We start from the raw sequence: 27,962 nt of genomic DNA on the forward strand, positions 1-27,962 counted from the left end.
AATGAAAATCGATTATTATCTAGATGGCGACTTTTGCACTTTTAGATACTGTTGTTGTGATTTTCGATTCTATGGATAATGTAACAACCTAATGACAAGTTCAAGAACGAAAATGATCAATAGTTAGTACTTTTATGGATGGATTTCTTTCATTTAGGAGACTTTCCATTGTACGTTGAAACAACGCCTGCAAAAGGTTATCTCTTATACTGAACAATCCCTATGAGTGTTGATTGTCGTAAATTTTTTTGAGTCGTCATTTAGTAATATTTGCATGGCTGAGATCGAGTTTTGAGAAAATAGTTCCACCTGACAGAGCTGCAAAAAAAAGATCATCAACACAAGTATTGGATAGAAGTCTGGCCTGAGAGGCTTGGTTAATAGTCACCTTGTAGTCATCCACAAACACGAATATAGTGTCCACTTTTCACAACAGGAACAATTGGAGCAACCCATTCTGAAAATGATACTAGTGTAATTATACCAAGATTTTGTAACCATGCTAACTGTTTCTCAACTTTCTCTTTGAGTAAATTGGTACTGGTTGAGGTTTGAAAAAACGAGGTTGAGTGTAGGATCTACAGTTAATCAAGCATGAAACCCTTGTAGTGTTCCTAACCAATCATGAAAAGATTCTGATTTTTTAGCAATGAGTTATCTAAGGCAGATGAGATAGTGACAGTGTGAATAGTAGACCAACTTTCTCAAGCCAGTTCGGTCCGAATAAACTTGGACCATGCTCTTTTACAACAATTAATGGAAAGGGCTTGTGACTCATATTCAACTTGGACATCTACATATCCTAATAAGGCCAATGTTTTCTCCTGTATAGGTACAAAGGGAAACATCTGTAGGTTGTCAGTAACACTACTAATGATTTATAAGTAATTAAGGACAGGGAAGCCCCCGTGTCTAGTTCCATGGGAAGAACTGCCTTGTTTACACGAACTGTTAAACAATACAGTTGGTCTTGCCTTTGACTGGGAGGGACTGAAGTGATTGTTCAAGGTTTTGAACTAAGGTCTGTTCAAACCTTGAACAATCAAGTGGTTTCCTGATGATCATCTGGTTCTTTTGACGTCATTTTTATATGATAGGACCCACAACAACAAGATTTATTGTACTTTCCATAAGCAAAGTATAGGAGATGCCATTGACCACGAGGAATGTGATCTCGTGAATTTTGTTAACTAATAAAATGGCTGCCGTTTGAAGAGAGAAAACAGTATGTCAGAAATTCATTCTAACTGTAAAACTTTAATCATATAGATATAGATAAAAGTACTATTCTACTGTAACTAATAAATTTGTTCTTACAAAAAAACATCAAACACTGTACACGCAGACACGTGGCCTTTTATTTTCATGAATATTTACATCCACTACTAATTTCCAGCGGCAAGGTGAACGCAAAAAGACTGTAGTAGGCATTTTAAGTGCTCAAAACTTACGAAAAAAGAATCAATATTATCAATATCACTTTAAACATATGATCATGGCATTACATACAACATAATTGACATTCAATCAACTTTACAAGTCCTTCACCATCACCATCACCATCACCATCACCATCACCATCACCATCACCATCACCATCACCATCACCATCACCATCACCATCATCATCATCATCATGGTAACACACACCACACTCTTCAATATTAATTTCATCAATTTTTCTCAATACACTTCTCTATATGTTTTTTTTTGTTGAATGAACTTAAATCAAATTTGTCTTTAACTGAGCTGGTCTTTTTTGAACTCAAGTTGCTTTCTTTAACACTAATAGCCTTGACAAACTGTCAAGGCAGCATTCATGTGATTCTTACAAACCAATCTATTCATTCACATTATCTCTTACTGAATCAAGTATGATATTTTAACACCATCATTGAGCTTTGCAACTACCATTTGTCTTGTTGAATTGGAAGACACAGATGTATGTGCTAACTGAACGTTGTGCATGTGGTAATCACACATCTTTACATCAACTCCTGATACGTGCTCTCATGTACACAGTACAATCCAAACCAATCTAAGTATCTTAAATTTGAGTGTCTTTTCTTTTCCCTGGGAAATGTATTTATCAGTCCTATTACAGAATAGCAGTAGACCATAATGCACTCATTGCTTTGGAGAAGATTGAATGAAGATAAAGACAAATATCATAATCCTCTTTCCATTTCAGAAATTCCTTAATATAATTGAGGAACCTTTCTGTATTGATTTTAAGTTGTTGGTTACACAAAACAATTATAAGGCAGACTTAAAATTAAACTACGTTGTTCTGGTGTCACTGCATCTGTAATCCACATAATAATTAGATTAATAATTCTTAATAGGTATCAATTTCCGCCATTCCTGCACTTCCGCTGAACTTTTAAGGGCTGCTTAGTTTAAATGGCCAGAAAATTCACGTGGAAAGAGTTGAAGCAACTTAATCGTAGAGAGAATGCTCATGTAGCTTATAGAGGAAGGTTAGTTTTTATTGGAAGGAGAAAGAGAATTGTTGAATTATAGTCTATTAATTATTTTCAGGTATATGATGTTAGTAGTTTTTGTCTCTCAACATCCTGGAGGTATGGATCAAATAATGTTAGGAGCTGGTAGAGATATAACACAATTATTTGAGTCCTATCACAAAGTAGATACAGTCAAGTATGTGTTGTTGTAGAGATTGTAAGATGAAATGAATGTGTTTGTAGGATATTAGAGAAGTACTATGTTGGAGAACTTGTTGATAATGAAATGGCTGTCTTTTCCAAGAGAAGGTAAGTTGAATTTAATAATTTATCTGAATAGTTTGAACCCTTTTCAGTGAATTTTATACAACATTAAAACAAAGAGTGGATGACTATTTCAAGAAGAACAACATTGTAAGTTCAGATATATTAATAACTGATACTGGTTCTGATATTTTTACAGGATCCTAAAATAGATTATTGGATGTTTTTAAGATGTTTTACTATTTTTGCAGTACTTGTCCTTAGTCACTGTTGTGTGGTAAGTAATATATCAAATTGTTATTAAATTTTTCTCTTTACTTCTAGATTTTATTTCAAGCATCCTGGATTCTAGGAATTCTCTTTGCTGTCTGTCGGGGGTTCTTTGCAACTTTGTTCATGATTAGCGCTGCACATGACTGCAGGTATCACACATAATCCTTCTTCATAATATGTCTGGAGTCTTTGGTCACAATGATTCCTATTCACAAATTGTCTATCTAGTGATTAGATTTAATGAGGTTTAATAGAAACTTTCCTAGGTGTAAATTTTCTAGTGATTATAATGTTTATATTATATATTAAATTTTTCATTACGTTATAGTCATTTTGCTATCACACATAATCCTTGGGTATGGCAGGTTTTTGGGAGCATATTCTTGATTTTTGTCAAGGAGCTTCTATGTTGATATGGAAACATCAAGTGAGTTAAAGTTATATTAGTTGACTATTATTAGTAGTATATATAGCATATATTGGGTCATCATATTTATACTAATGTTGATGGATTAGATCCTGACATAGTAACTGCCCTCCTGTAAGATTTATTAATTTATTTTGTTTATTTAATGCATCCTTTCTTTCTTAGGAAGAGCCTGATTTTCGGAGAATAAATATGTTCAAAAGTGGATATCTCTATATCCTTATCACACACATTTATGCACCAATATTATATGGTTTAGTAAGTTCATTTATCCTATACATTTTCATTAATGACATCTGTTAATAGCTTGGGGTTAAAACAAAAATACAAAATCTGTTTTTCATTTTTGCTGGAAAAGTTGGTCAGTTATACTAGCACTATCAAACTTTAGTTCTAAATTTAATAATTATCTAGATGACATTCATATTAATCCCTAACATTTAGACAGTGGTTGATGTTCTTTGGAGGGAAATTTTTTATTGTATCACTCATTATTATATACCTTATCAATTCATGCCTTTAACATCAGTGGTAAGTTATAGAAATAATATATTATTAATAACATGACATTTTATAATTTGTAATAGTCTATTAATAGTAACATGGCTTTAGTCTATTATTAGTAACATGACCTTTTCTTTTAGATATTTTATAGTATAGTAGCTGAATTGTCAATGAGTTATTGGCTGGTTTGGTATTTGAAGTATCACATGTTATCAGTGAAGTGAGAATTTAACATATAATACTGACTGCTGTGTTTTATAACTAAATGTAGGTAGAATGACTACAAAAGATGAAAATAATACAATACAAAAAGACTGGTCAGTTCTATTGGTAATGATAAGCCAACCATGTTACTATTATTAGTAACAAGATAGTCAGTATATTAGATATGTTGCACTATAGGGCTGAGCTACAAGTAGAGTCTACTCAAGATTACAGCACAGACAGTTGGTTTTGGACTGTGTTTACCGGTGCAATCAATCATCATGTTGCTCACCATCTTTTTCCTGTGTTATTCAATCATATTATCCACATATCACACCAATTGTCAAGCAACGTGTGAGGAGTTTGGTATACAAATACCATTATGTGGAAACAGCTGGAGAGGCTTTAGCCTGTCATATCAATCATTTACGAAAACTTGGACAGGAACCAGAAAAGAAAGAGAATTAATTAATATGCATAAACCTGATGTTGACATGATGTAATTAATTGTTTGTTTGAAAAATGTATTTATCAGTCTTATTACAGAAATAGTAGTAGACCACATAATGCACTCATTGCTTTGGAGAAGATTGTAACATGAATGAAGATAAGGAACAAATATCGTAATCCTCTTTCCATTTCAGAAATTCCTTAATAATTGTGGAACATTTTTGTAGTGTTTGTGACTATTATGCTAATGTTCAATCGAGCCTGCTGAGCTTCTGCTGTTTCTTGATCTAAACTTGTAAGGGCTGACTTGTACTTGAAGTTATTATTTTGTCTAAGATGGCCAGAAAATTCACTTGGAAGGTGTGATAACTGTATAAATATTCATTTTGAGTTATTATTTCTGTTAGGCTTTTTTATTTAATTTCCCGTGAAATCTTATAATATATATATGTATATAGCTTCTGTAATATTTTTAGTTGAATCAGTTCTGTTAGTTATGTAAAAGTTCTTTACAGTTAAAGTTTGTTTTCATCGCGTGCTCAGCTACAAAAGGAGTTGAGTCAACTTAATCGTAGAGAGAATGCTCATGTAGCTTATAGAGGAAAGGTTCGTTTATTGGAAGGAGAAAGAGAATTGTTGAATTATAGTCTATTAATTATTTTCAGGTATATGATGTTAGTAGTTTTGTCTCTCAACATCCTGGAGGTATGGATCAAATAATGTTAGGAGCTGGTAGAGATATAACACAATTATTTGAGTCCTATCACAAAGTAGATACAGTCAAGTATGTGTTGTTGTAGAGAATTGTAAGATGAAATGAATGTGTTTGTAGGATATTAGAGAAGTACTATGTTGGAGAACTTGTTGATAATGAAATGGCTGTCTTTTCCAAGAGAAGTTAAGCTGACTTTCTAATAGTTTAACTGAATATGTTGAACTCTTTACAACATTAAAACAAAAAGAGTGGATGAATATTTTAAGAAAAACAAAATTGTAAGTTCAGATATATAATAACAGATACGTTTTCTGATATTTTTACAGGATCCTAAAATAGATTATTGGATGTTTTTACGATAGTTTATTTTCTTTGCATTATGTGTCCCTTAGTCAGTGGTGGTGTAATAAGTTATAATATCAGATTGTTATTAAATTTTTCTTCACTTCTAGATTTTATTTCATGCATCCTGGGTTAAAGCCAATGAACCTGATGAACATTTCAGCTAGAGTGTTAAAACATACAGCTGTATGGTCTTTCAACTTATTCAACTACCATAACTGTTTATGATGAAAATCAGGTCAAATACCAGATAAATGGAAATTTAGTCATATTGTGTCCATTTAACACTCTTCTAACATCAAATCACCAAAATTAATGATTATCGACCTGTGTCATGTTAAAGCATTAAAGGTAATGTGCTGGCTTTTAAATGATATATTAATATACTACTACTGGAAATCTTTATACCAACTCCCTTCTTTCTCTTATTTTCATGTGGATTTATGAAAGGTCAATTCACTGTTACTACATTACTGTCTATAACTGACAAATAGTTACAGACACTTAAAATAGAAATGAAGTTTTGTGTTGTTTTCTTCAAAACTTTAAAAGGCTTTTCGTTTGTCCCCACAACTTGCTTCACTATTCAGCATAATATGACTGTGTTAATAAATAATTATATTATTAAGTGGATTACCAACTACCTCAAAAACAGATAACAGGCTGTTGTAGTTAAATATAGTAGTAAAGCAGACACTGTGCTAGATCTTTCATGAGTTCCTCAGGGATCAATTTTGGGTCTAATACTATTTTTTGTTTATTTACTGACATAAAAGAATTAAACATGTAATGGAGAGTTGACACTCTAGCAGATGATTCTGTTGTATCAGAGGATCTCCTCAGTTGATGACTTTACTTTTGTTCAAAATGATATTTCATCCATAGACAGGTTGTAGGAAGCAAACTATCTATCAGTAAATTCATCAAAACGCAATGTATGCTGTCTTTAATTTGAAAAATAGTGAATGAAATGATTTATTTCAAGTGGTGCATGGGATAAAACACTTAAAGAAGAATTACCATATGAATTTGTTTCTTTCAGATCACTAACTTTTCTCTTCCACTAGCACATATTATAACTCATTTATCCAGCAACTGTTAGACAAGGGAATCTATTGATCATGAATGAATCCCAAATAAAGCAATCTTGACATCTTTTAAATCTAAATTATTTATTTAAATAATTTTAATATTATAAATACCATATCAATTTTTTCTTACTAGGGCATTTAATCTTATTAGTTCTCACTATGTAAATGTCCCGTCGTTATTATTATCAACACAAGTTTTCATTAAAAAAGAAAGATAGTTTCAGATAGTCAGCCCCTCCTTTAAGGAGGGCTGGCTATGTGAGGTGGCTGTGAATTCTAATAAATTAGTAGTGGGTGGTACATGATAATAGGAATGCCAGGCATATATGGTATTATATGCAACAAAATGACCATTGATATGGTTAAACCAACCAATTTATTTTTACAATGATATATTAGAGGACTAATTACACAATTACTCTATCAACTTAATAATATATAATACCAGTTTTGTAGTATATATTTGACTAAATCCTTGCAATACTGACATTGGTAAGGTTTATCACAGATATGTATACAAAACATGGAGATGACTGCTTTGATTAAATCCTTTTCCACAGTACTGTTTTGAATGACTATTATTATTAAATAGTTTTCCACAGTTCTGACATTGGTAAGGTTTATCACCAGTGTGTATGCAAAGATGAGTTTGGAGATGACTATTATTACTAAATCCTTTTCCATAGTTCTGACATTGGTTAGGTTTATCACCAGTGTGTATACAAATATACAGTTTGGAGATGACTATTATTACTGAATAGTCTTCCACAGTTCTGACATTGGTAAGGTTTATCACTAGCATGATATAATTTTTGTGTAATGTTCTAGTTAATTCAAAATTTTATTACAGTTTTTGAAATATACTAGCATTATTGGCCCTCTAACATAGACAAAATAATAATCATGCTATCCTTGAATATTATTATTAAATGAAATATAACAAGTTGTATTTTTTACAGACTAAAATGTAGCAAGCCATTTATTGCCCTAGGATATAATATTGCAAGCCAAAGTATTTTTGTCCTAGGATAAAATTTTGTGCTGGTAGGACAAAAAAAATTGCAGCAATATTAGTTTTGCAATATTTTATCAGGTGGGACAAATTTAGTTAGGATAATAATTGTTATGACAAAACAATTTACATCCACTTTAATTGTATAAGAAACACTGCTATCACTGGTTAGAAATGTTGAATTCACTTCCTTCACTAGCTACAGAGACATTATATTCTGTTACAGTGCTCTGGACCTTTGCTTCTCTAGATGTATATTGTCCAATGTGTGTGTGTAGTGTGTTACTGTAGTACCTTAATAAAGTGATAATGAATAATGATTAGCAAAAATAGTTAATTTTATTTTAAGATGAACACGAAGATGACTTTGGAGACTACTATTCTGACTAAATTCTTTTCCACAGTGTTGACATTGGTAAGGTTTATCACCAGTAGTATACGAAGATGAGTTTTGAGAGGACTGCTTTGATTAAATCTTTTTAAACAGTACTGACATTGGTAAGGTTTATCACCAGTGTGTATACGAAGATGAGTTTGAAGATTAAAATTCTGACTAAATCCTTTTCCACAGTAGTGACATTGGTAAGGTTTATCACCAGTGTGTATGCGAAATGATTTTGGAGACTACCATTCTGACTAAATTCTTTTCCACAGTACTGACATTGGTAAGGTTTATCACCAGTGTGTATACGAAGATGCGTTTGGAGATGACTGCTTTGATTAAATCTTTTTAAACAGTACTGACATTGGTAAGGTTTATCACCAGTGTGTATACGAAGATGAGTTTGAAGATTAAAATTCTGACTAAATCCTTTTCCACAGTAGTGACATTGGTAAGGTTTATCAACAGTGTGTATATGAACATGAGTTTGAAGATCACCATTCTGACTAAATCCTTTCCACAGTACTGACATTGGTAAAGTTTATCACCAGTGTGTATACGAACATGAGTTTTGAAGATCACCATTCTGACTATATCCTTTTCGACAGTACTGACATTGGTAAGGTTTGTCACCAGTGTGTATACAAAGATGATACTTCATTGATGACTGACGCAAATTTTCTTTCTATAATAATCACAATTGTTATCTGGATTTCCAACTACCAGTTTATCATTGGAAATGAGCCCCATTTTTTGCTTTTCTTCTTCTACATCAAATAGCTCATGTTTACGAATGTGGTCTTGTACCTAATACAATTCACAAAAGCTTTCTTGACATTTTTGATAACTAAAACATTGAGGATTAGCAGCAAGACAATTAGGATTATGTCGAAGATGCAAATCAAAATTAGATTTCAAAACAAAGCTACTTCCACAGTTTTTGCATTGTAATGTTGACAATCATCTAAATAGTTTATAATTAGTAAAGTTATTACTGTCAAAAGAGTTACCTTACCTTCTTCAAAACTAGTTGTAATCCAAGTTTCTCTTGCATATTGTTCACCATACCATACATAGAGTTCATTACTAGGATAGATATGCTTGAATGAATGATAATAGATGTTACCATGATACTGAAAACTACTAAATTCTGCTCATTTTCATTGCGGCACAGTTAATAATCGTAACCAATTACTTTCCTTATCTGATTGACCATCAATATAATATGACTCCTTTCCAAAACGCTTTACCTGAATAAATTAAAATAATTAATACTTTCTATTAGTTTATTATAGTACCTCCCACATGTAGCTAGTATCTTCTCCTTCAGTCAGCTCTTCTTTAACACTCTCCTTCCTTCATAAGGACCAAATCTTACTCTACGAGGTATAAACTGTGTAGCAAAAACACCCAGACCAGCATTGGGTATCTTAGAAGGTTTAACAGTTAATTCAGCTGGAACAAATACACTACTGTATTGTAGAGATGCTTCATCATGACCACTAGAAGGATCTAGAGTTAGTAAGGGTCCATGAGTAGGACAATCACCATGACGAAATTCCTCACAGTCCTCACAAACTAGTAATAAAAGTTGTAGAAGTAACCATATTGATACTGAACTACAGAGATATTCATCTTCATCAGATAGTTCATGATCTTCTCTGTGTTCTTTTTGGTGACTTAATCTATTAGGATATCTTTTACTAACTGGACACTGAGGTACATCACCACTGTATTAAGAAATAACATGAGCAATACTGGAACTAAACACAATAAAATGACATTCATATTTAATTTAAAATTTTAGTACCTCGCGTGATATTATTTGGCTTTTCTTATAATCTAACTTACACATCTTCAATATCAAATCCTTCAAAGTCTTCATATTCTTCAATATCATCATCTCCAAATAACTCAAAAAAACTCGTTAGACAACTTGCAATCAAGGCTCTCAAATGAAGGCTCCCCCCCTTCTACAGGTTGGTAATATTTCTTTTTTTGTGTTTTTTGCTGCTTCAAGACACTCATATGTTGATAATCCTAACATTATTGAGAGGGATAGCCCAACATTACAGTTGTATCAAACACTTACCACATGTTCTGCTATATGACACAGAGGATCTCTCACTGTAGTCTCAACTACTGGAACTAAACACAATAAAAATGACATTCATATTTAATTTAAAAGTTTATTACCTCTTGTGATATCATTTGGTTTTCTCTTCATCACATAAGTCTCTAGAGCAGGTATCCATTCATCTCCACTATCACTGCTACTATTACTACAATTACTATATCGTCTCCTTCTCTTTTTTCTAACTCTACTCTTGTTTTGGGACTTAACATCTAAACCTACACACAATATTTATCACTTTTATTTACCTTGTAATAGTTTTTTACCTAAAATTTTCATGATTTCAATATTTTTAAAATATTCTCTAGTCTTCTCTTCTCGTACACATAGTTCTTGCAGTACATGTGCCATTTTGAACACCTCAGACTAGCTGATAACAGACCATTATTTCCGTTAAAAATACTAGCCCCTCCCACTTAAACTTTATTGGTTCTTACCAAAATACATTAATTAATAATAATTTTTTTCTAATTAAAATTCAGAGGGTTTAATCATCATCTGTTGATATTGTAGGTTGTGATAGTTTTGCTCTTTTACGAACTAAATATCTTTCTTTAGCAGACACAGCAGTATCTTCATTTGATCTCTTAGCAGACAAACATTGTCTTTTCTCCTCTTGACTCTCCTCAACTACACTGGCTACATTTATAGGAAGATTATCACTTTGATCCTCCATGAGTTGTTTGTCATCATGTTCAGGTGATAAATCTGATGACAGTTCTCTAGATTCTTCATTATCTACTCATTATCTATAACATCATTTTAAGTGTCATCCTCTACATATTGAGATAATTCTATTGTCTTTATACTTTGTTTGTCCTCTTTTGTTTTTACTTTCATTTCAGTTTTACTGTTGCTCTTCTTTTAAGAATATTTTGATAAAATTGACTCAATCATTTTGTTTAGTGACATCATCATCATGATTGAACAATCATTATAACTACTTCAATTGAAGAGAGCTAGGTGATATGTCTAGTTGAGAGGCAAGCCTCACTGGATGATAAACATTGTATAGACACTGTGTAAGTTTTAGTTGAGTGACCATCTTCAGCAGCGACAACAATATCTATCATTGATGTAGTATCTTCAGTTAAACTGAACTGTTTTTACTTGTAGCATCTCCCTAGAATTAGTAAGACTTAAAAAGTGTAGCTAGAAACAATTTACACCTTGTAAAAGAAGCACCACTGTAACTGGTTAGAGGCGTTAACTTGACTTACTCCACTAGCTACAATGACACTGTATTCTGATACTGTGCTCTGAATCTTAGGGACTAGTCACCCTGGAACTACTTAAATTTCTCTAGGTCTGCCTTGTCCATTGTTTGTGTAGTGTTGTTACTATGGTAACTAAATAAATTATAATAAATAATGATTAGCAAAAATAAATAATTTGTTTACTTTAAATGAATACGATGTCTTTGGAGACTATAATTCTGACCAAATCTTTTTCCACAGTACTGACATTGATAAGGTTTATCACAAGTGTGTATATGAAGATGAGTTTGGAGACTACAGTTCTGGCTAAATCCTTTTCCACAGTACTGACATTGGTAAGGTTTATCACCAGTGTGTATATGAAGATGTTTTTTTGAGATTACTGCTTTGATTAAATCTTTTTCTGCAGTACTGACATTGGTACGGTTTATCACCAGTGTGTATACGAAGATGAGTTTGAAGATTACTGTTATTACTAAATCCTTTTCCACAGTACTGACATTGGTAAGGATTATCACTAGTGTGTATACGAAGATGAGCCCTCAATGATGACTGCATTATCAACTAGCAGTTTATCATTGGAAAATGAGTTCTTTTTTATCCTGATTTTCTTCCTTTTCATCAAGTTGCTCATGTTTACGAATATGGTCTTGTAACTGATGCAATTCACAAAAACTTTCTTTGCATTTTTGACAAGTAAAAACATTGAGGATTAGCAGCAAGACAATTAGGATTATGTCGAAGATGCAAATCAAAATTATCTTTCAAAATAAAACTACTTCCATGCAATTAAAAAGTTGACAATCATCTAAAAATAAATAGTAAATTTTATTTCTGCCAAAAGAATTACCCTACTTTCTTCAAAACTAGCTGTAATCCCAAATCTTTTTGCATATTGTTAACCATACCATACATAGAGTTCATTACCAGGATAGATATGTTTGAATGAGCAATAATAGATGTTACCATGATACTGAAAAGCTATTAAATTCAATTCATCTACATTGCGAGTACAATGAACAAATCGTAACCAATTACTTTGATTATCTGACTGACCATCAATATAATATGACCTCTCTCCAACACGCCTTACGTGAATAGATTAAAATAATAAATGCTTTTTATTATTTTTAGTACAGTACCTCCCACATGTAGCTAGTATCTTCTCCTCTAGTGACCTCTTCTTTTAACACTCTCCTTCCTTCAAGCCTAACTCCACGAGGTATAAAACTGTGTAGCAAAAACACCCAGTCCACCATTAGGTATGTTAGAGGGTTTAAACAGTTAATTCAGATGGAACAATTACAGTAGTGTTTTATAGAGATGCTTCATTGTGACCACTAGAAAGATCTAGAGTTAGTAAGGGTCCATGAACAGGACAATCACCATGATGAATCTCCTCACAGTCCTCACAAACTAATAATGAGTATAGAAGTAACCATATTGATACTGAACTTACAGAGATATTCATCTTCATCAGATAGTTCGTCTTCTCTGTATTCTTTTTGTTGAATTAATCTCTTAGGATATTGTTCACTAACTGGACACTGAGGTACATCACCACTGTATTAAGATAAATACATCATCAATACTGATATAATCTAACTTACACATCTTCAATATCAAATCCTTCAGAGTCTTCATATTCTTCATTATTATTATCTCCAAATAATTCAAAAAACTTATTAGATAACTTGCGATCAAGGCTCTCAAATGAAGGCTCCTCCCCCTCTACAGGTTTGTAATATTTCTTCTGCTGTGCTTTTTGCTGCTTCAAGATTCTCGTAAGTGATATAAACACAAAGAATAGTGTCCATATTTTATCGACAAGTCTTTTACCTCTCATGTCATTTGTTTTTTCTTCATCACACAAGTCTCATCTAGATCAGGTGTATTACAATTACTATATCGTCTCTTTCTCCTTTTTCTAACTCTACTCTTCTTTTGGGACTTAACATCTAAACCTACACACAATCATTATGACTTTTTATTCATCTTGCAATAGTATTATACCTAAAGTTTACATGAGTTCAATATTCTTTCCAACATTTTCTAGTCTGCTTTTCTCATAGTCACATAATTCTTGCATTATATCTGCCATTTTGAACACCTCAGACTAGCTGGTAAACTTAGCCAGACGTTCTGCAAGGGGAGGCAACGTCTGACAAACTCGCATTGAATGTTATTATAGTTGAAGATCACAAACACTTCCTGGTACACGTGACACCTCGTGGTACTTTGTTTTAACGCTCCTACGTTACTCTGTCTAGTTTGAGTGTGCGATCAAAAAGTCATTTGAGAGGAGAGAAAGTTGTAGTCATTTTCTTTATAGGTCCTTGTTATGTGATGTTATTATTACTGCTTTAAAAATGCTGTGTTTCAATATTTAAGAATATTTATATAATGTCCTCTGTTCTACTAATAAATGTATATGTAAATTAAAGAATCTGTTTCAGAGTTTTTTTACAGACTTTAACATCGTTTCTGGACACAGACAATTACTCTACTTAAGAAAGACCTATATAGCTAACTTCATAAAAATTTGAAGTGATTTCACTACCTATCTATATTTAGTCTAATACCATAGACCAAAAGGTTAAAAATTGAGAATTTGGTCCATGTCACTAAATCATTTAAAAATTTTTGTGGAGTTAGCTATATAGGTCCCTGTTAAGTGACATTATTATTACTGCTCTAAAATGTTGCGTTTCATATTTTAAAATATTATATAATGGCCTTTGTTTTACTAATAAATGTCCATGTAAATTAAAGAATCTGTTTATTTTTTATAGACTTTAATATCATTTCAGAACACAAACAATTACTCTACTTAACAAGGACCTATATAGCTAACTTCATAAAAAATTTGAAGTCATTTTGCTACCTATCATTTTAGGCCATTTTAAGCTCAATACCATGGACCAAAAGGTTAGAAATTGAGAATTTGGTCCATGTCACTAAATCACTTAAACGTTTTTTGTGGAATTAGGTATATAGGTCCTTGTACAGTACTCAAAGGTCCACGAAAAGAAAAGAAGACAATTTTAATTGCAAGAAAGAACTAATAACTAATTGTTGTTGTTCCAAACATAACTGTACATGTACACTTAACAACAATATAACTTAAGTATTAGATTCCACCTTTCATCTATAATTCATTTGTCTATTCAATTTCACACATAATAGTATGCCATAAGCAACTGATTACACATACCTGTGGATGATAGGGTGTGGTATAGTGTCACTTTATGCCAGGAAGTTTTATAAGATCTTTGTCAAGTTGGCATCTAAACTCTGCCTTAGTTACTTGTCAACAGTTTAGGAAGACCCATTCTTATAAAAATCTGTGAGAAATATGCATATGAATTATATAAATATTGAATAATAACAATATGATCTTTTATTTACTTTTTATAATAATCATTACCTTGAATAAATTTTCAGTGACACTATGGGCAGATTTACTAGGCAAGGGAACAGCCTCTACCCATATTGTAAAATAATATAACATAGTGAGATAAAATGATTCCTATTTCTGGAGATGTTGAACATATTGGACTGATGAAGTCAATTGCTACATGTTACCATGGAGAATGTGCTGGTATTGGATGAAGCTCTCTGTTAATGACAATTAGTTTTTTGTTCATCCTATGACATTCATTACAGGTAGCAAACCTACATGTGTTGATATAAAACAATGCTAACTCTTAAACAAACTTGCCATTTCTTTGACATCATTCCATATACCTTTCCACATAAATAATTCCCTGATTTGTTTTATTCTATTTTTTTAAACCCAATATGTCCCTATGTTTTGGACTATTGTAATGTGTTTCACAATCCTTAATTGCTCACTTTGAGATTGTATGTATTTAACTATGTACAGTATTTTTAACACTCTCCTTCCTTCATAAGGACCAAACCTAACTCCATGAGGTATAAACTGCTAAGCAAAAAAAAAAAAACAATTTACACCTACATTAATTGTACATACAGAAGCACTACTGTCACGGGTTCGTTAGACTTCACTACTCCAATAGCTACAATGACACTATATGAACACTATATTCTGTTACTGTGCTCTGGATCTTTGGGACTAGTCATCCTGGAACTACTTTAACTTCTCTAGATCTGTATTGTCTATTGTTTGTGTAGTGTTATTACTATGGTAACTTAATAAAGTCTAATGTATATGTAAATAATTATCAAAAATGGTCACTAACTATTTTAGATGAATAAGATAGAGATTGCCATTTTAGTTGAATCAGCAGTGACAACAATCTCTATCAACTAGTATCTTCATTAAACTGTTTTCTTTTTATGTCAGTGTGTTAAGAGAGCCAAGCATCACTGGGTGATAAACATTGTATAGATATTGTGTAAGTTTTAGCTGAGTGACCATCTTCAGCAGTGACAGCAATCTCTATCAGTGAAGTAGTACCTTCAGATAATTGAATGGTTTTACTTGTAGCATCTCCCTAGAATTAGTAAGACTTAATTATAATTAAAGTCTAGCTAGAAACAACTTACACCTACTTTAATTGTATAACAACAGTAAATCTCCAAGCTCATCACTATCACTGGTTAGAGGTTTTAATATGACTTCACTTACTCCATTAGCTACAGTTACCATATATTCTGTTACTTTGCTCTGGAACTTTGGGACTAGTCACATTGGAGCTACTTTAACTTGCATTGTCCATTGTTTGTGTAGTGTTGTTATTATGGTAACTTAATGTGTAATGAAAATGATTAGTACAAAAAAATATTATTATTTTAGATGAATATGAAGATGTCTTTGGAGACTACCATTATGACGAAATCCTTTTCCACAGTACTGACATTGGTAAGGTTTATCACCAGTGTGTATACGATATGAATTTGGAGACTACTACTATGATTAAATCTTTTTCACAGTGCTGACATTGGTAAGGTTTATCATCAGTGTGTATACGAACATGACTTTTGGAGATTACCATTCAGACTAAATCTTTTTCCACAGTACTGACATTGGTAAGGTTTATCACCAGTGTGTATACGGACATGAGTTTGGAGATTAAAGCTTTTTTTAAATCCTTTTCCACAGTACTGACATTGGTAAGGTTTATCACCAGTGTGTATACGAAGATGAGTTTGGAGAGACCTCCATTCTGACTAAATCCTTTTCCACAGTACTGACATTGGTAAGGTTTATCACGAGTGTGGATACGAAGATGTTTTTAAGATTACTATTCTGAATAAATCCTTTTCCACAGTACTCACATTGGTAAGGTTTATCACCAGTGTGTATACAAAGATGAGTTTGGAGATTACCATTCTGACTAAATCTTTTTCCGCAGTACTGACATTGGTAAGGACTATTACCAGTGTGTATATGATGATGTCTTTGGAGACTACTATTCTGACTAAATCTTTTTCCACAGTACTCACATTGGTAAGGTTTATCACCTGTGTGTATAAAGATGTCTTTGGAGATCATTATTCTGACAAAAAATCTTTTCCACAGTACTGACATTGGTAATGTTTATCACCAGTGTGTATATAAAGATGTTTGCAGAGATTACTCTTGTTACTACATCTTTTTCCACAGTAATGACATTGGTAAGATTTATCACCCATGTGTATAGGAAGATGTTTTCGAAGACTACCATTATGATTAAATCCTTTTCCACAATACTGACATTGGTAAGGATTATCACCAGTGTGTATACGAAGATGAGTCCTCACGATGACTGACGAGAAAATTTCTTTCCACAATAATCACACATATAATCTTCATTCTCAACCAGCAGTTTTTGGAAATGAGCCTTTTTTTATTTATTTCTTTTTCATCAAGTTGCTCATGTTTACGAATGTGGTCTTGTAACTGATACAATTCACAAAAAACTTTCTTGACATTTTTGACAAGTAAAACATTGAGGATTAGCAGCAAGACAATTAGGATTATGTCGAAGATGCAAATCAAAATTGGCTTTCAAAACAAAACTACTTCCACAATTTTTGCAATTATAAAGTTGACAATTATCTAAAAATAGATAGTAAATTTTATTTCTGCCAAAAGAATTACCTACTTTCTTCAAAACTAGCTGTAATCCCAAGTTCTCTTGCATATTGTTCACCATACCATACATAGAGTTCATTACCAGGATAGATATGCTTGAATGAGCGATAATAGATGTTACCATGATACTGAAAAGCTATTAAATTTTGTTCATCTACATTGCGAGCACAGTTAATAAATCGTAACCAGTTACTTTGCTTATCTGATTGACCATCAATATAATATGAACCTCTCTCCAAAACGTCTTACCTGAATAAATATAACTAATTAATACTTTTTTGTATTTTTATTACAGTACCTCCCACATGTAGCTAGTATCTTCTCCTTTAGTGAGCTCTTCTTTTAACACTCTCCTTCCTTCATAAGGACCAAACCTAACTCCACGAGGTATAAACTGTGTAGCAAAAACACCCAGTCCAGCATTGGCTATCTTAGAAGGTTTAACAGTTAATTCAGATGGAACAAATACAGTAGTGTATTGTAGAGATGCTTCATCATGACCACTAGAAGGATCTAGAGTTAGTAAGGGTCCATGAACAGGACAGTCACCATGATGAAATTCCTCACAGTTGTCACAAACTAGTAACAAAAGTTGTAGAAGTAACCATATTGATACTGAACTTACAGAGATATTCATCTTCATCAGATAGTTTATCTTCTCTGTATTCTTTTTGGTGAACTTAATCTCTTAGGATATCGTTCACTAACTGGATACTGAGGTACATCACCACTGTATTAAGAAAAATATATCAACAATACTGATATAATCTAACTTACACATCTTCAATATCAAATCCTTCAAAGTCTTCATATTCTTCATTATTATCATCTCCAAATAACTCAAAAACTCATTAGACAACTTGCAATCAAAGCTCTCAAATGAAGGCTCCTCCCCCTCTACAGGTTGGTAATATTTCTTCTGCTGTGTTTTTTTGCTGCTTCAAGATTCTTGTAAGTTGGTTATCTAAACACAAAATAAAGGTGTTCATATTTTATTTACAAGTTTATTACCTATCATGACATCATTTGGTTTTTTCTTCATCACATAAGTCTCTCTAGCAGGTACCCATTCATCTCCCAGTATCACTGCTACTATTACTACAATTACTATATCGTCTCCTTCTCTTTTTTCTAACTCTACTCTTTTTTTGGGACTTAACATCTAAACCTACTCACAACTTTATCACTTTTTATTTACCATACAATAGTATTATACCTAAAGTTTTCATGTGTTCAATATTCTTTTCAACATTCTCTAGTCTTCTCTTCTCATAGTCACACAATTCTTGCATTACATCTGCCATTTTGAATTATTCAGACTAGCTAGTTTCGAGGCCAGACAAGGGGTTTTGCAAGGGGAGGGAATATCTGGACAACTCGCACAAAGTCCTGTGCAACTATGAATATTATTATATCTAAAGATCACATGACTTGTGATAAATTTGTAATCCTTTTTTATAACACTTTCCAGTCTGCTTGAATCTTAATTAGTTTTATTTAATTTTAGATCGTCGTGTGGTCCCTTACAATCACATGACATAAAGTCCATTTCATTGTTCTGCAAGAAATCAGTTTTAGAACACCAACTAATCAAACAAATTTTGACAGAACTACATTTTTGTTAATAAAAAGTACTAGCCCTTCCTTACTAAAAATTTTATTGGTTGTTATCAAAAATAATAATAATAATTTTTTAAATTAAGGTTTTGAGAAGTTTCAATCATCATCTGTTGAAATCGTAAGTTCTTTAATGGTTTTGCTCTCTTACGAGCTAAATATCTTTCTTTAGCAGACATAGCAGTATCTTCATTTGTTCTTTTAGCACACAAATGTTGTCTTTTCTCCTCTTGACTCTTCTCAACTGTAATAAAATTTCTGTAAATGTTCTAGATAATTTCAAAAGTTTATTACATTTTTAAAATATGTATCTAGTATACCTCTAACACAGACAAATGATAATCATGCAATCCTGGAAAAATATAGCAACATTCAACATTTATTGTCCTGGGATAAAGTATAACAACCAAACCATTTTTTATTCAAGTTGATAAAATATTGCAAGTCATAAAATTTTTTTGTCTTTAGATAAATTTGTGACAAAATCTTGCAGCAATATTTTATAAAACTGGATAAAAAATGGTTTGCAACATTTATAAAGGTGCTAAAACACTTATAATTTTAGATATGATAATAGTTGTCATGATAACACCTCTACTACTTGTTAAGGTGTTAACTTGACTTCACTTACTCCACTAGCTACAGTAACACTATATACTGTTACTGTGCTCTGGAACTTTGGAACTAGTTTTCAAGGAACTACTTTTGACTTCTCTAGATCTGTATTGTCCATTGTGTGTGTAGTGTTGTTACTATAGTAACTTAATGAAGTGTTAATAAATAGTCATTAGAAAAAATAGTTATTTTATTTTTAAGATGAACATGAACATGACTTTGGAGACTAAGATTCCCACTAATTCCTTTTCCACAGTACTGACATTGGTAAGGTCTATCACCAGTGTGTATACGAAGATGAGTTTGGAGATTACTATTATCACTAAATGCTTTTTCACAGTACTCACATTGGTAAGGTTTATCACCAGTGTGGATACGAAGATGAGTTTGGAGATTTACATTATGACTAAATCCTTTTCCACAGTAGTGACATTGGTAAGGTTTATCACCAGTGTGTATACGAAGATGAGTTTGGAGACTACAGCTTTGATTAAATCCTTTTCCACAGTACTCACATTGGTAAGGTTTATCACCAGTGTGTATACGAACATGAGTTTGTAGATTACAGCTTTGTTTAAATCCTTTACCACAGTACTGACATTGGTAAGGTTTATCACCAGTGTGTATAAGAAGATGTTTTTGGAGACTACTATTCCGACTAATCCCTTTTCCACAGTACTGACATTGGTAAGGTTTATCACCAGTGTGTGTACGAAGATGTCTTTGGAGATCAATATTCTGACAAAAATCTTTTCCACAGTACTGACATTGGTAAGGTTTATCACCAGTGTGTATACGAAGATGTTTTTGGAGATTACTCTTATTACTACATCTTTTTCCACAGTACTGACACTGGCAAGTTTTATTACCAGTGTGTACACGAAGATGTTTTTGGAGATCACCATTCTGATTAAATCCTTTTCCACAGTAATGACATTGGTAAGATCTATCACCCATGTGTATAGGAAGATGTTTTCGGAGATTACCATTATGACTAAATCCTTTTCCACAATACTGACATTGGTAAAGTTTATCACCAGTGTGTATACGAACATGAGTCCTCAATGATGACTGACAAGAAAATTTCTTTCCACAATAATCACACATATTATCTGCATTCTCAACTAGCAGTTTATCATTGGAAATCAATTCTTTCTTATAATTTCTTCCTTTTACATCAAGTTGCTCGTGTTTACGAATGTGGTGTTGTAACTGATACAATTCACAAAAGTTTTCTTGACATTTTTGACAAGTAAAACATTGAGGATTAGCAGCAAGACAATTAGGATTATGTCGAAGATGCAAATCAAAATTGGCTTTCAAAACAAATCTACTTCCACAATTTTTGCAATTATAAAGTTGACAATTATCTAAAAATAGATAGTAAATTTTATTTCTGCCAAAAGAATTACCCTACCTTCTTTAAAACTAGCTGTAATCCCAAGTTCTCTTGCATATTGTTCACCATACCATACATAGAGTTCATTACCAGGATAGATATGCTTGAATGAGCGATAATAGATGTTACCATGATACTGAAAAGCAACTAAATTCTGTTCATCTTCACTGCGAGCACAGTTAATAAATCGTAACCAATTACTTTGCTTATCTGATTGACCATCAATATAATATGACCTCTTTCCAACGTGCTTCACCTAAATAATTTAAAAATTAATAATTTTTTTTTATTTTATTACAGTACCTCCCACATGTAGCTAGTATCTTCTCCTTTAGTGAGCTCTTCTTTTAACACTCTCCTTCCTTCAAAAGGACCAAACCTAACTCCACGAGGTATAAACTGTGTAGCAAAAACACCCAGACCAGCATTGGCTATCTTAGAAGGTTTAACAGTTAATTCAGATGGAACAAATACAGTAGTGTATTGTAGAGATGCTTCATCATGACCACTAGAAGGATCTAGAGTTAGTAAGGGTCCATGTACAGGACAATCACCATGATGAATTTCCTCACAGTTGTCACAAACTAATAATACAAGTTGTAGAAGTAACATATTGATACTAAACTTACAGAGATATTCATCTTCATCAGATAGTTCATCTTCTCTGTATTCTTTTTTGGTGAATTAATCTCTTAGGATATCGTTCACTAACTGGACAATGAGGTATATCACCACTGTATTAAGAAAAAAACATCAGCAATACTGATATAATCTAACTTACACATCTTCAATATCAAATCCTTCAAAGTCTTCATATTCTTCATTATTATCATCTCCAAATAACTCAAAAAAACTCATTAGACAACTTGTAATCAAGGCTCTCAAATATAGGTTCCTCCCCTTTTAAATTTAAAGGTTTGTAAAATTTCTTCTGCTGTGGTTTTTGCTTTTTCAAGACTCTCGAGACTTGATGATCCTACCATTATAAAGAGATAGTACAACATTACATCTACATCAAATACTTACCACATGTTTTCCTATATTACACTGTATTACTACTGGAAAAGCATAAAATTATTAAATCCATATTTTTTATATATATTATTACCTCTCATGCTATCATTTGTTTTTTTATTCGTCACACAAGTCTCTAGAGCAGGTGTCCATTCATCTCCACTATCACTGCTACTATTACTATATCGTGTCTTTTCTCCTTTTTCTAACTCTACTCTTCTTTTGGGACTTGACATCTAAACCTATAATACAATCTTTATGACTTTTTATTTATCATGCAATATAGTATTTTACCTAAAGTTTTCTTGGGTTCAATACTCTTTTCAACCTTCTCTAGTCTTCTCATCTCATACTTGCATAATTGTTCCGTTACATGTGCCATTTTGAACACCTCAGACTAGCTGATAAACAAAATAACAGCCACTATTTCCGTTTAAAATACTAGCCCCTCCCACTAAAATTTTATTGGTCTTACCAAAAAAGTAATAATAATTATTTTTAATTACAAGTTAAGAGGATCATCTGTTGAAATGGTAGGTTGTGATAGTTTTGCTCTTTGCGAACTAAATATCTTTCTTTAGCAGACATAGCAGTATCTTCATTTGTTAGCAAACAAACGTCGTCTTTTCTCCTCTTGATTCTCCTCAACAACACTGGCTGCACTTTCAGGAAGATTATTACTATGATCCACCTTGAGTTGTTTGTCATCATGTTCAGGTGATCAATCTGATGACAGTTCTCTAGATTCTTCATTATCTACTACATTATTTATAATATCATTTTGAGTTTCATGCTCTATGTCTTGGAATAATTCTATTGTCTTTATACTTTGTTTGTCCTCTTTGTTTTATTTTTATTTCAGTTTTAATATTGCTCTTCTTGTCAAGAATATTTCAATAAAATTGACTTCAATCATTTTTTGTTTAGTGACATCATTCAACTCTATTGCAAGATTAAACATAATTGTATATTTAAAATCATTGTAACTAACTTAACAATTATTGTAACTAAATTAACAGTCATTGTATACGTAATTAACTTTCTTTGGAGAGAACCAAGTTGATACGCATCTAGTTGACTAAGTTGAGATAGCCAAGCATCACTGGGTGATAGACGTCATTTATAACTAACAGCCTTCCATTAATTATCATTATTTTATACAGGAGGATATTATAGTTACTATTGATACTCTAACAGTCAAAGAAAATCCTTGTTTGGAAATGTGAAAAAAATATAGAAGTAGTACAGTAGAAATAAAAAGAACAATATGGTGTCAGATATAATACATGATATATTACATGTTTTTACTACATACAATTGTAACATTGTAACATTATTGTGATATTTATTATTTATTTATTCATTTAGAGTGCCATCCTCTACATGTTCAAATAATTCTATTGTCTTTAGACTTTGTACTCTTTTATTTCAGTTTGTTAAGAGAGGCCAACATCACTGGATGATAAACATTGTATAGATATTGTGTAAGTTTTAGTTGAGTCACCATCTTCAGCAGTGACAACAATCTCTACCACTTAGTACCTTCAGATAAACTGAACTGTTTTATTTGTAGCATCTACTTAGGATTAGTAAGACTTAATTATAATTAAAGCCTAGCTAGAAACAACTTACACCTACTTTAATTATATAATAATAGTAATATCCAAGCTCATCACTATCACTGGTTAGAGGTTTAACATAACTTCACTTACTCCATTAGCTACAGTGACCATATATTCTGTTACTGTGCTCTGGAACTTTGGGACTAGTCACATTAGAGCTACTTTAACTTCTCTAGACTGCATTGTCCATTGTTTTGTAGTGTTGTTACTATGGTTACTTAATGTGTAATGGAAATGATTAGTACAAAAAACTTATTATTTTAGATGAATATGAAGATGTCTAGGAGACTACCATTATGACGAAATCCTTTTCTACAGTACTCACATCGGTAAGGTTTATCACCAGTGTGTATACAAAGATGCGTTTGGAGATTACAATTATCACTAAATCCTTTTCCACAGTACTTACATTGGTAAGGTTTATCACCAGAGTGTACATGAGATGAGTTTGGAGATTACATTCTCACTAAATCCTTTTCCACAGTACTGCACATTGGTAAGGTTTATCACCAGAGTGTATATAGAAGATGTCCTTGGAGACTACCATTATCATACTAAATCTTTTTCCACAGTACTGACATTTGTAATTTTTATCACAGTATGTATACGAAGATGTTTGCGGAGATTAGTCTTATCACTACACAATCTCTTTCCACATACTGACACTGGCTAGTTTTATCACAGTGTGTATACGAAGATTTTTTGGAGATCACCATTCTGATTAAATCCTTTTCTACAGTACTGACATTGGTAAGATTTATCACCCATGTGTATAGGAAGATGTTTTCGGAGACTACCATTATGACTAAATCCTTTTCCACAATACTGACATTGGTAAGGATTATCACCAGTGTGTATATGAAGATGAGTCCTCACGATGACTGACAAGAAAATTTTATTTCCACAATAATCACACATATTATTTGCATTCTCAACTAGCAGTTATCATTGGAAATGAGCCTATTTTTATTTTTTACATCAAGTTACTCATGTTTACGAATGTGGTGTTGTAACTGATATAATTGACAAAAACATTCTGACAATTATGAAAAGTAAAACATTGAGGATTAGCAACAAGACAAATTAGGATATGTCGAAGATGCAAATTAAAATTAGCTTTCAAAACAAAAACTACCACAATTTTTGCAATTATAAAGTTGACAATCTTCTAAAAATAAATAATAAAATTTTATTTCTCAAAAAAAACTACCCTACCTTCTTCAAAACTAGCTGGATCCCAAGTTCTTTTTGCATATTTGTTCACCATACCATACATAGAGTTCATTACCAGGATAGATATGCTTGAATGAGCGATAATAGTATGTACCATGATACTGAAAAGCTATTAAATTCTGTTCATCTTCATTGCGAGCACAGTTAATAAATTGTATCCAGTACTTTGCTTATCTGATTGACCATCAATATAATATGACCTCTCTCCAATACGCTTCACCTGAATAAATTAAAATAATTATAACATTTTTATTATTTATTACAGTACCTCCCACCTGTAGCTAGTATCTTCTCCTTCAGTGAGCTCTTCTTTTAAACACTCTCCTTCCTTCATAAGGACCAAACCTAACTCCACGAGGTATAAACTGTGTAGCAATATCACCCAGACCAGCATTGGGCTATCTTAGAAGTTTAACCAAGATAATAAATATCATATGAATTTATTATCTCTGGGTTTCACAGTTAATTCAGCTGGAACAAATACAGTAGTGTATTGTAGAGATGCTTCATCAGACCACTAGAAGGATCTAGAGTTAGTAAGGGTCCTATGAACAGGACAGTCACCATGATGAAATTCCTCACAGCTTGTCACAAACTAATAATGAAAGTTGTAGAAATATCCATATTGATATTTGATACTGAACTTACAGAGATATATCTTCATCGGATAGTTCATCTTCTCTGTATTCTTTTGGATGAATCCAATCTGTTAGGATCTGAATATCATTCACTAACTGGACACTGAGGTATATCACCACTGTATTAAGAAAAAAACATCAGCAATACTGATATAATCTAACTTACACATCTTCAATATCAAATCCTTCAAAGTCTTCATATTCTTCATTATTATCATCTCCAAATAACTCAAAAAACTCATTAGACAACTTGCAATCAAGGCTCTCAAATGAAGGCTTCTCCTCCTCTACAGGTTTGTAATATTTCTTCTGCTGTGTTTTTTTTTCGCTTTAAGGCTCTTGTAACTTAGTGGTTTAAACACAAAAGAATGATGTCCATATTTTTATTGACAAGTTCATTATCTCTTGTGTCCTTGTTTTAAGATTTATGAAAGGTCAATTCACTGTTACTACTTTACTGTCTATAACTTACGAATAGTTACAGACACTTGAAAACAGAAATGAAGTTTTGTGTGTTGTTTTCTTCAACTTTAAAAGGCTTTTCATTTTGTCCCTATGCTTGCTTCACTATTCAGCATAATATGTCTGTGTTAATAAATAATTACATTATTAAGGTGGATTACCAACTACCTCAAAAACAGAAGACAGGCTGTTGTAGTTAATATAGTAGTAAAAGCGACACTGCACTAGTTCTTTCAGGAGTTCCTCAGTGATCAATTTTGGGTCTAATACTATTTTTGTTTTAATTTAATGACATAAAAGAATTAACACGTAATGGAGAGTTTACACTCCAGCAGATGACTTGTTGTTTGTATCAGAGGATCACCTCAGTTGATGACTTTACTTTGTTTAAAATGATATTTCATCCATAGAGAGGTGTCAGAAGCAAAGTATCTATCTGTAAATACATCAAAATGCAAATATATGATGACTTTAATGTTTTAAATAATGAAACGAAAAATTTTTATTTCAAGTGGTTTGTTCTTTCAGACCACTAACTTTTTCTCTTCCACTAGTACATATTATAAACTCATTTATCCAGCAACTGTTAGAAAAAAGGGAATCTATTGAGTGAATCCCAAATAAAGCAATCTATATTGACATCTTTTAATTTAAATTATTTCTTTATATAATTGTAATATTATAAGTACCATATTAATTTTCCTTACTAGGTCATTTCATCTTATTAGTTAATAATACTATGTGAATGTCCTGTACTTATTATTATCAACCACTTTTTAATTAAAAAAGCAAAATAGTCCTCACATATTCAGCCCCTCCTTTAGAAGGTTTGGATATGCAAGACTTGTGGAGGGCTGGCTATGTGAGACTAGTGTGGTTGTAACTTGTAATAAATTAATATTTGGTGGTGCAACGAAATTAACTTTGGGAATGCCCCACAATTTGTGAATATTTTTCTTCTGCTGGGAAAATTCCTCCTGACATATTGATTATATGCAACAAAAATGACTATTGACTCTAATAACTTTAATAATAATATAATACAAGTTTTAGTATATATTCCTTATGATACTGACATTGATAAGTTTTATCACCAGTGTGTATACAAAGATGAGTTTGGAAATTTCTATGATTAACGAATCCTTTTCCACAGGTATTGACATTTGTAAGGTTTATCAAAACACTACTTCCACAATTGTTTGCAATTATAAAGTTTGACAATCATCTAAAACTAGATAGTAAAGTTATTTCTGTCAAACAATTACCTTACCCATCTTCAAAACTAGTTGTAATCCCAAGTTTCTAGCATATTGTCCACCATAATAGAGAGGCAGTAACCAGGATAAATATGCTTGAATGAACGATAATAGATGGTGTACCATGATATTGAAAAGCTATTAAATTCTGTTCATCTATATTGCGCACACAGTTAATAAATCGTAAGCACTTACTTTCCTTTACTAGTTTGGACCATCATATAATATGACTCCTCTTCAAAATGTTTTATCTCAATAAATTAAAACAATTAATATTTTTAATTTTATTACAATACATCCCATGTGTGGCTAGTATTTTCTCCTTTAGTGAGGTCTTCGTTTAACGCTCTCCTTCCTCCATAAGGACCAAATTAACCAGCATTGTGTATCTCAGAAGGTTTAACAGTTAATTCAGATGGAACAAAGACACGATATATTTGTAGAGATGTTTCATCATGACACTAGAAGGATCTAGAGTCAGTAATGGTCCACCCTGAGAAATTCCTCACGTTCACAAAATTAAACAAAATTTGAAAATAACCATATTCTATAACTTAAGAATATT

At 32.1% G+C, this 27,962-nt stretch overlaps 2 protein-coding genes across 2 annotated transcripts; both read right to left on the minus strand.

Annotated features, from left to right (window-relative positions):
- Positions 1 to 8,102: 8,102 nt before the first annotated feature.
- Positions 8,103 to 18,845, minus strand: LOC121392719 (zinc finger protein 260-like; the record flags this gene model as incomplete). The annotated part of the gene is given in 11 exon segments (XM_041523821.1): positions 8,103 to 8,182; positions 8,185 to 8,358; positions 8,361 to 8,642; positions 8,721 to 8,768; positions 11,671 to 11,854; positions 11,856 to 12,044; positions 12,623 to 12,710; positions 13,091 to 13,261; positions 16,444 to 16,634; positions 17,840 to 18,120; positions 18,758 to 18,845. Coding segments are annotated over 11 exon segments (1,776 nt in total), but the record flags the coding sequence as incomplete, so codon positions are not given.
- Positions 18,846 to 19,091: 246 nt separating this feature from the next.
- Positions 19,092 to 20,730, minus strand: LOC121392718 (zinc finger protein 239-like). The gene is made up of 3 exons (XM_041523820.1): positions 20,121 to 20,730; positions 19,310 to 19,402; positions 19,092 to 19,099 (listed from the first exon to the last, which is right to left on the minus strand). The coding sequence occupies exons 1-3, from the start codon at positions 20,728 to 20,730 to the stop codon at positions 19,092 to 19,094; spliced, it is 711 nt and encodes a 236-aa protein (XP_041379754.1).
- Positions 20,731 to 27,962: the final 7,232 nt, after the last annotated feature.

This window comes from Gigantopelta aegis, unplaced genomic scaffold (genome assembly GCF_016097555.1).
Source record: "Gigantopelta aegis isolate Gae_Host unplaced genomic scaffold, Gae_host_genome ctg4348_pilon_pilon, whole genome shotgun sequence".
NCBI classification, from domain to species: Eukaryota; Metazoa; Mollusca; class Gastropoda; order Neomphalida; family Peltospiridae; genus Gigantopelta; species Gigantopelta aegis.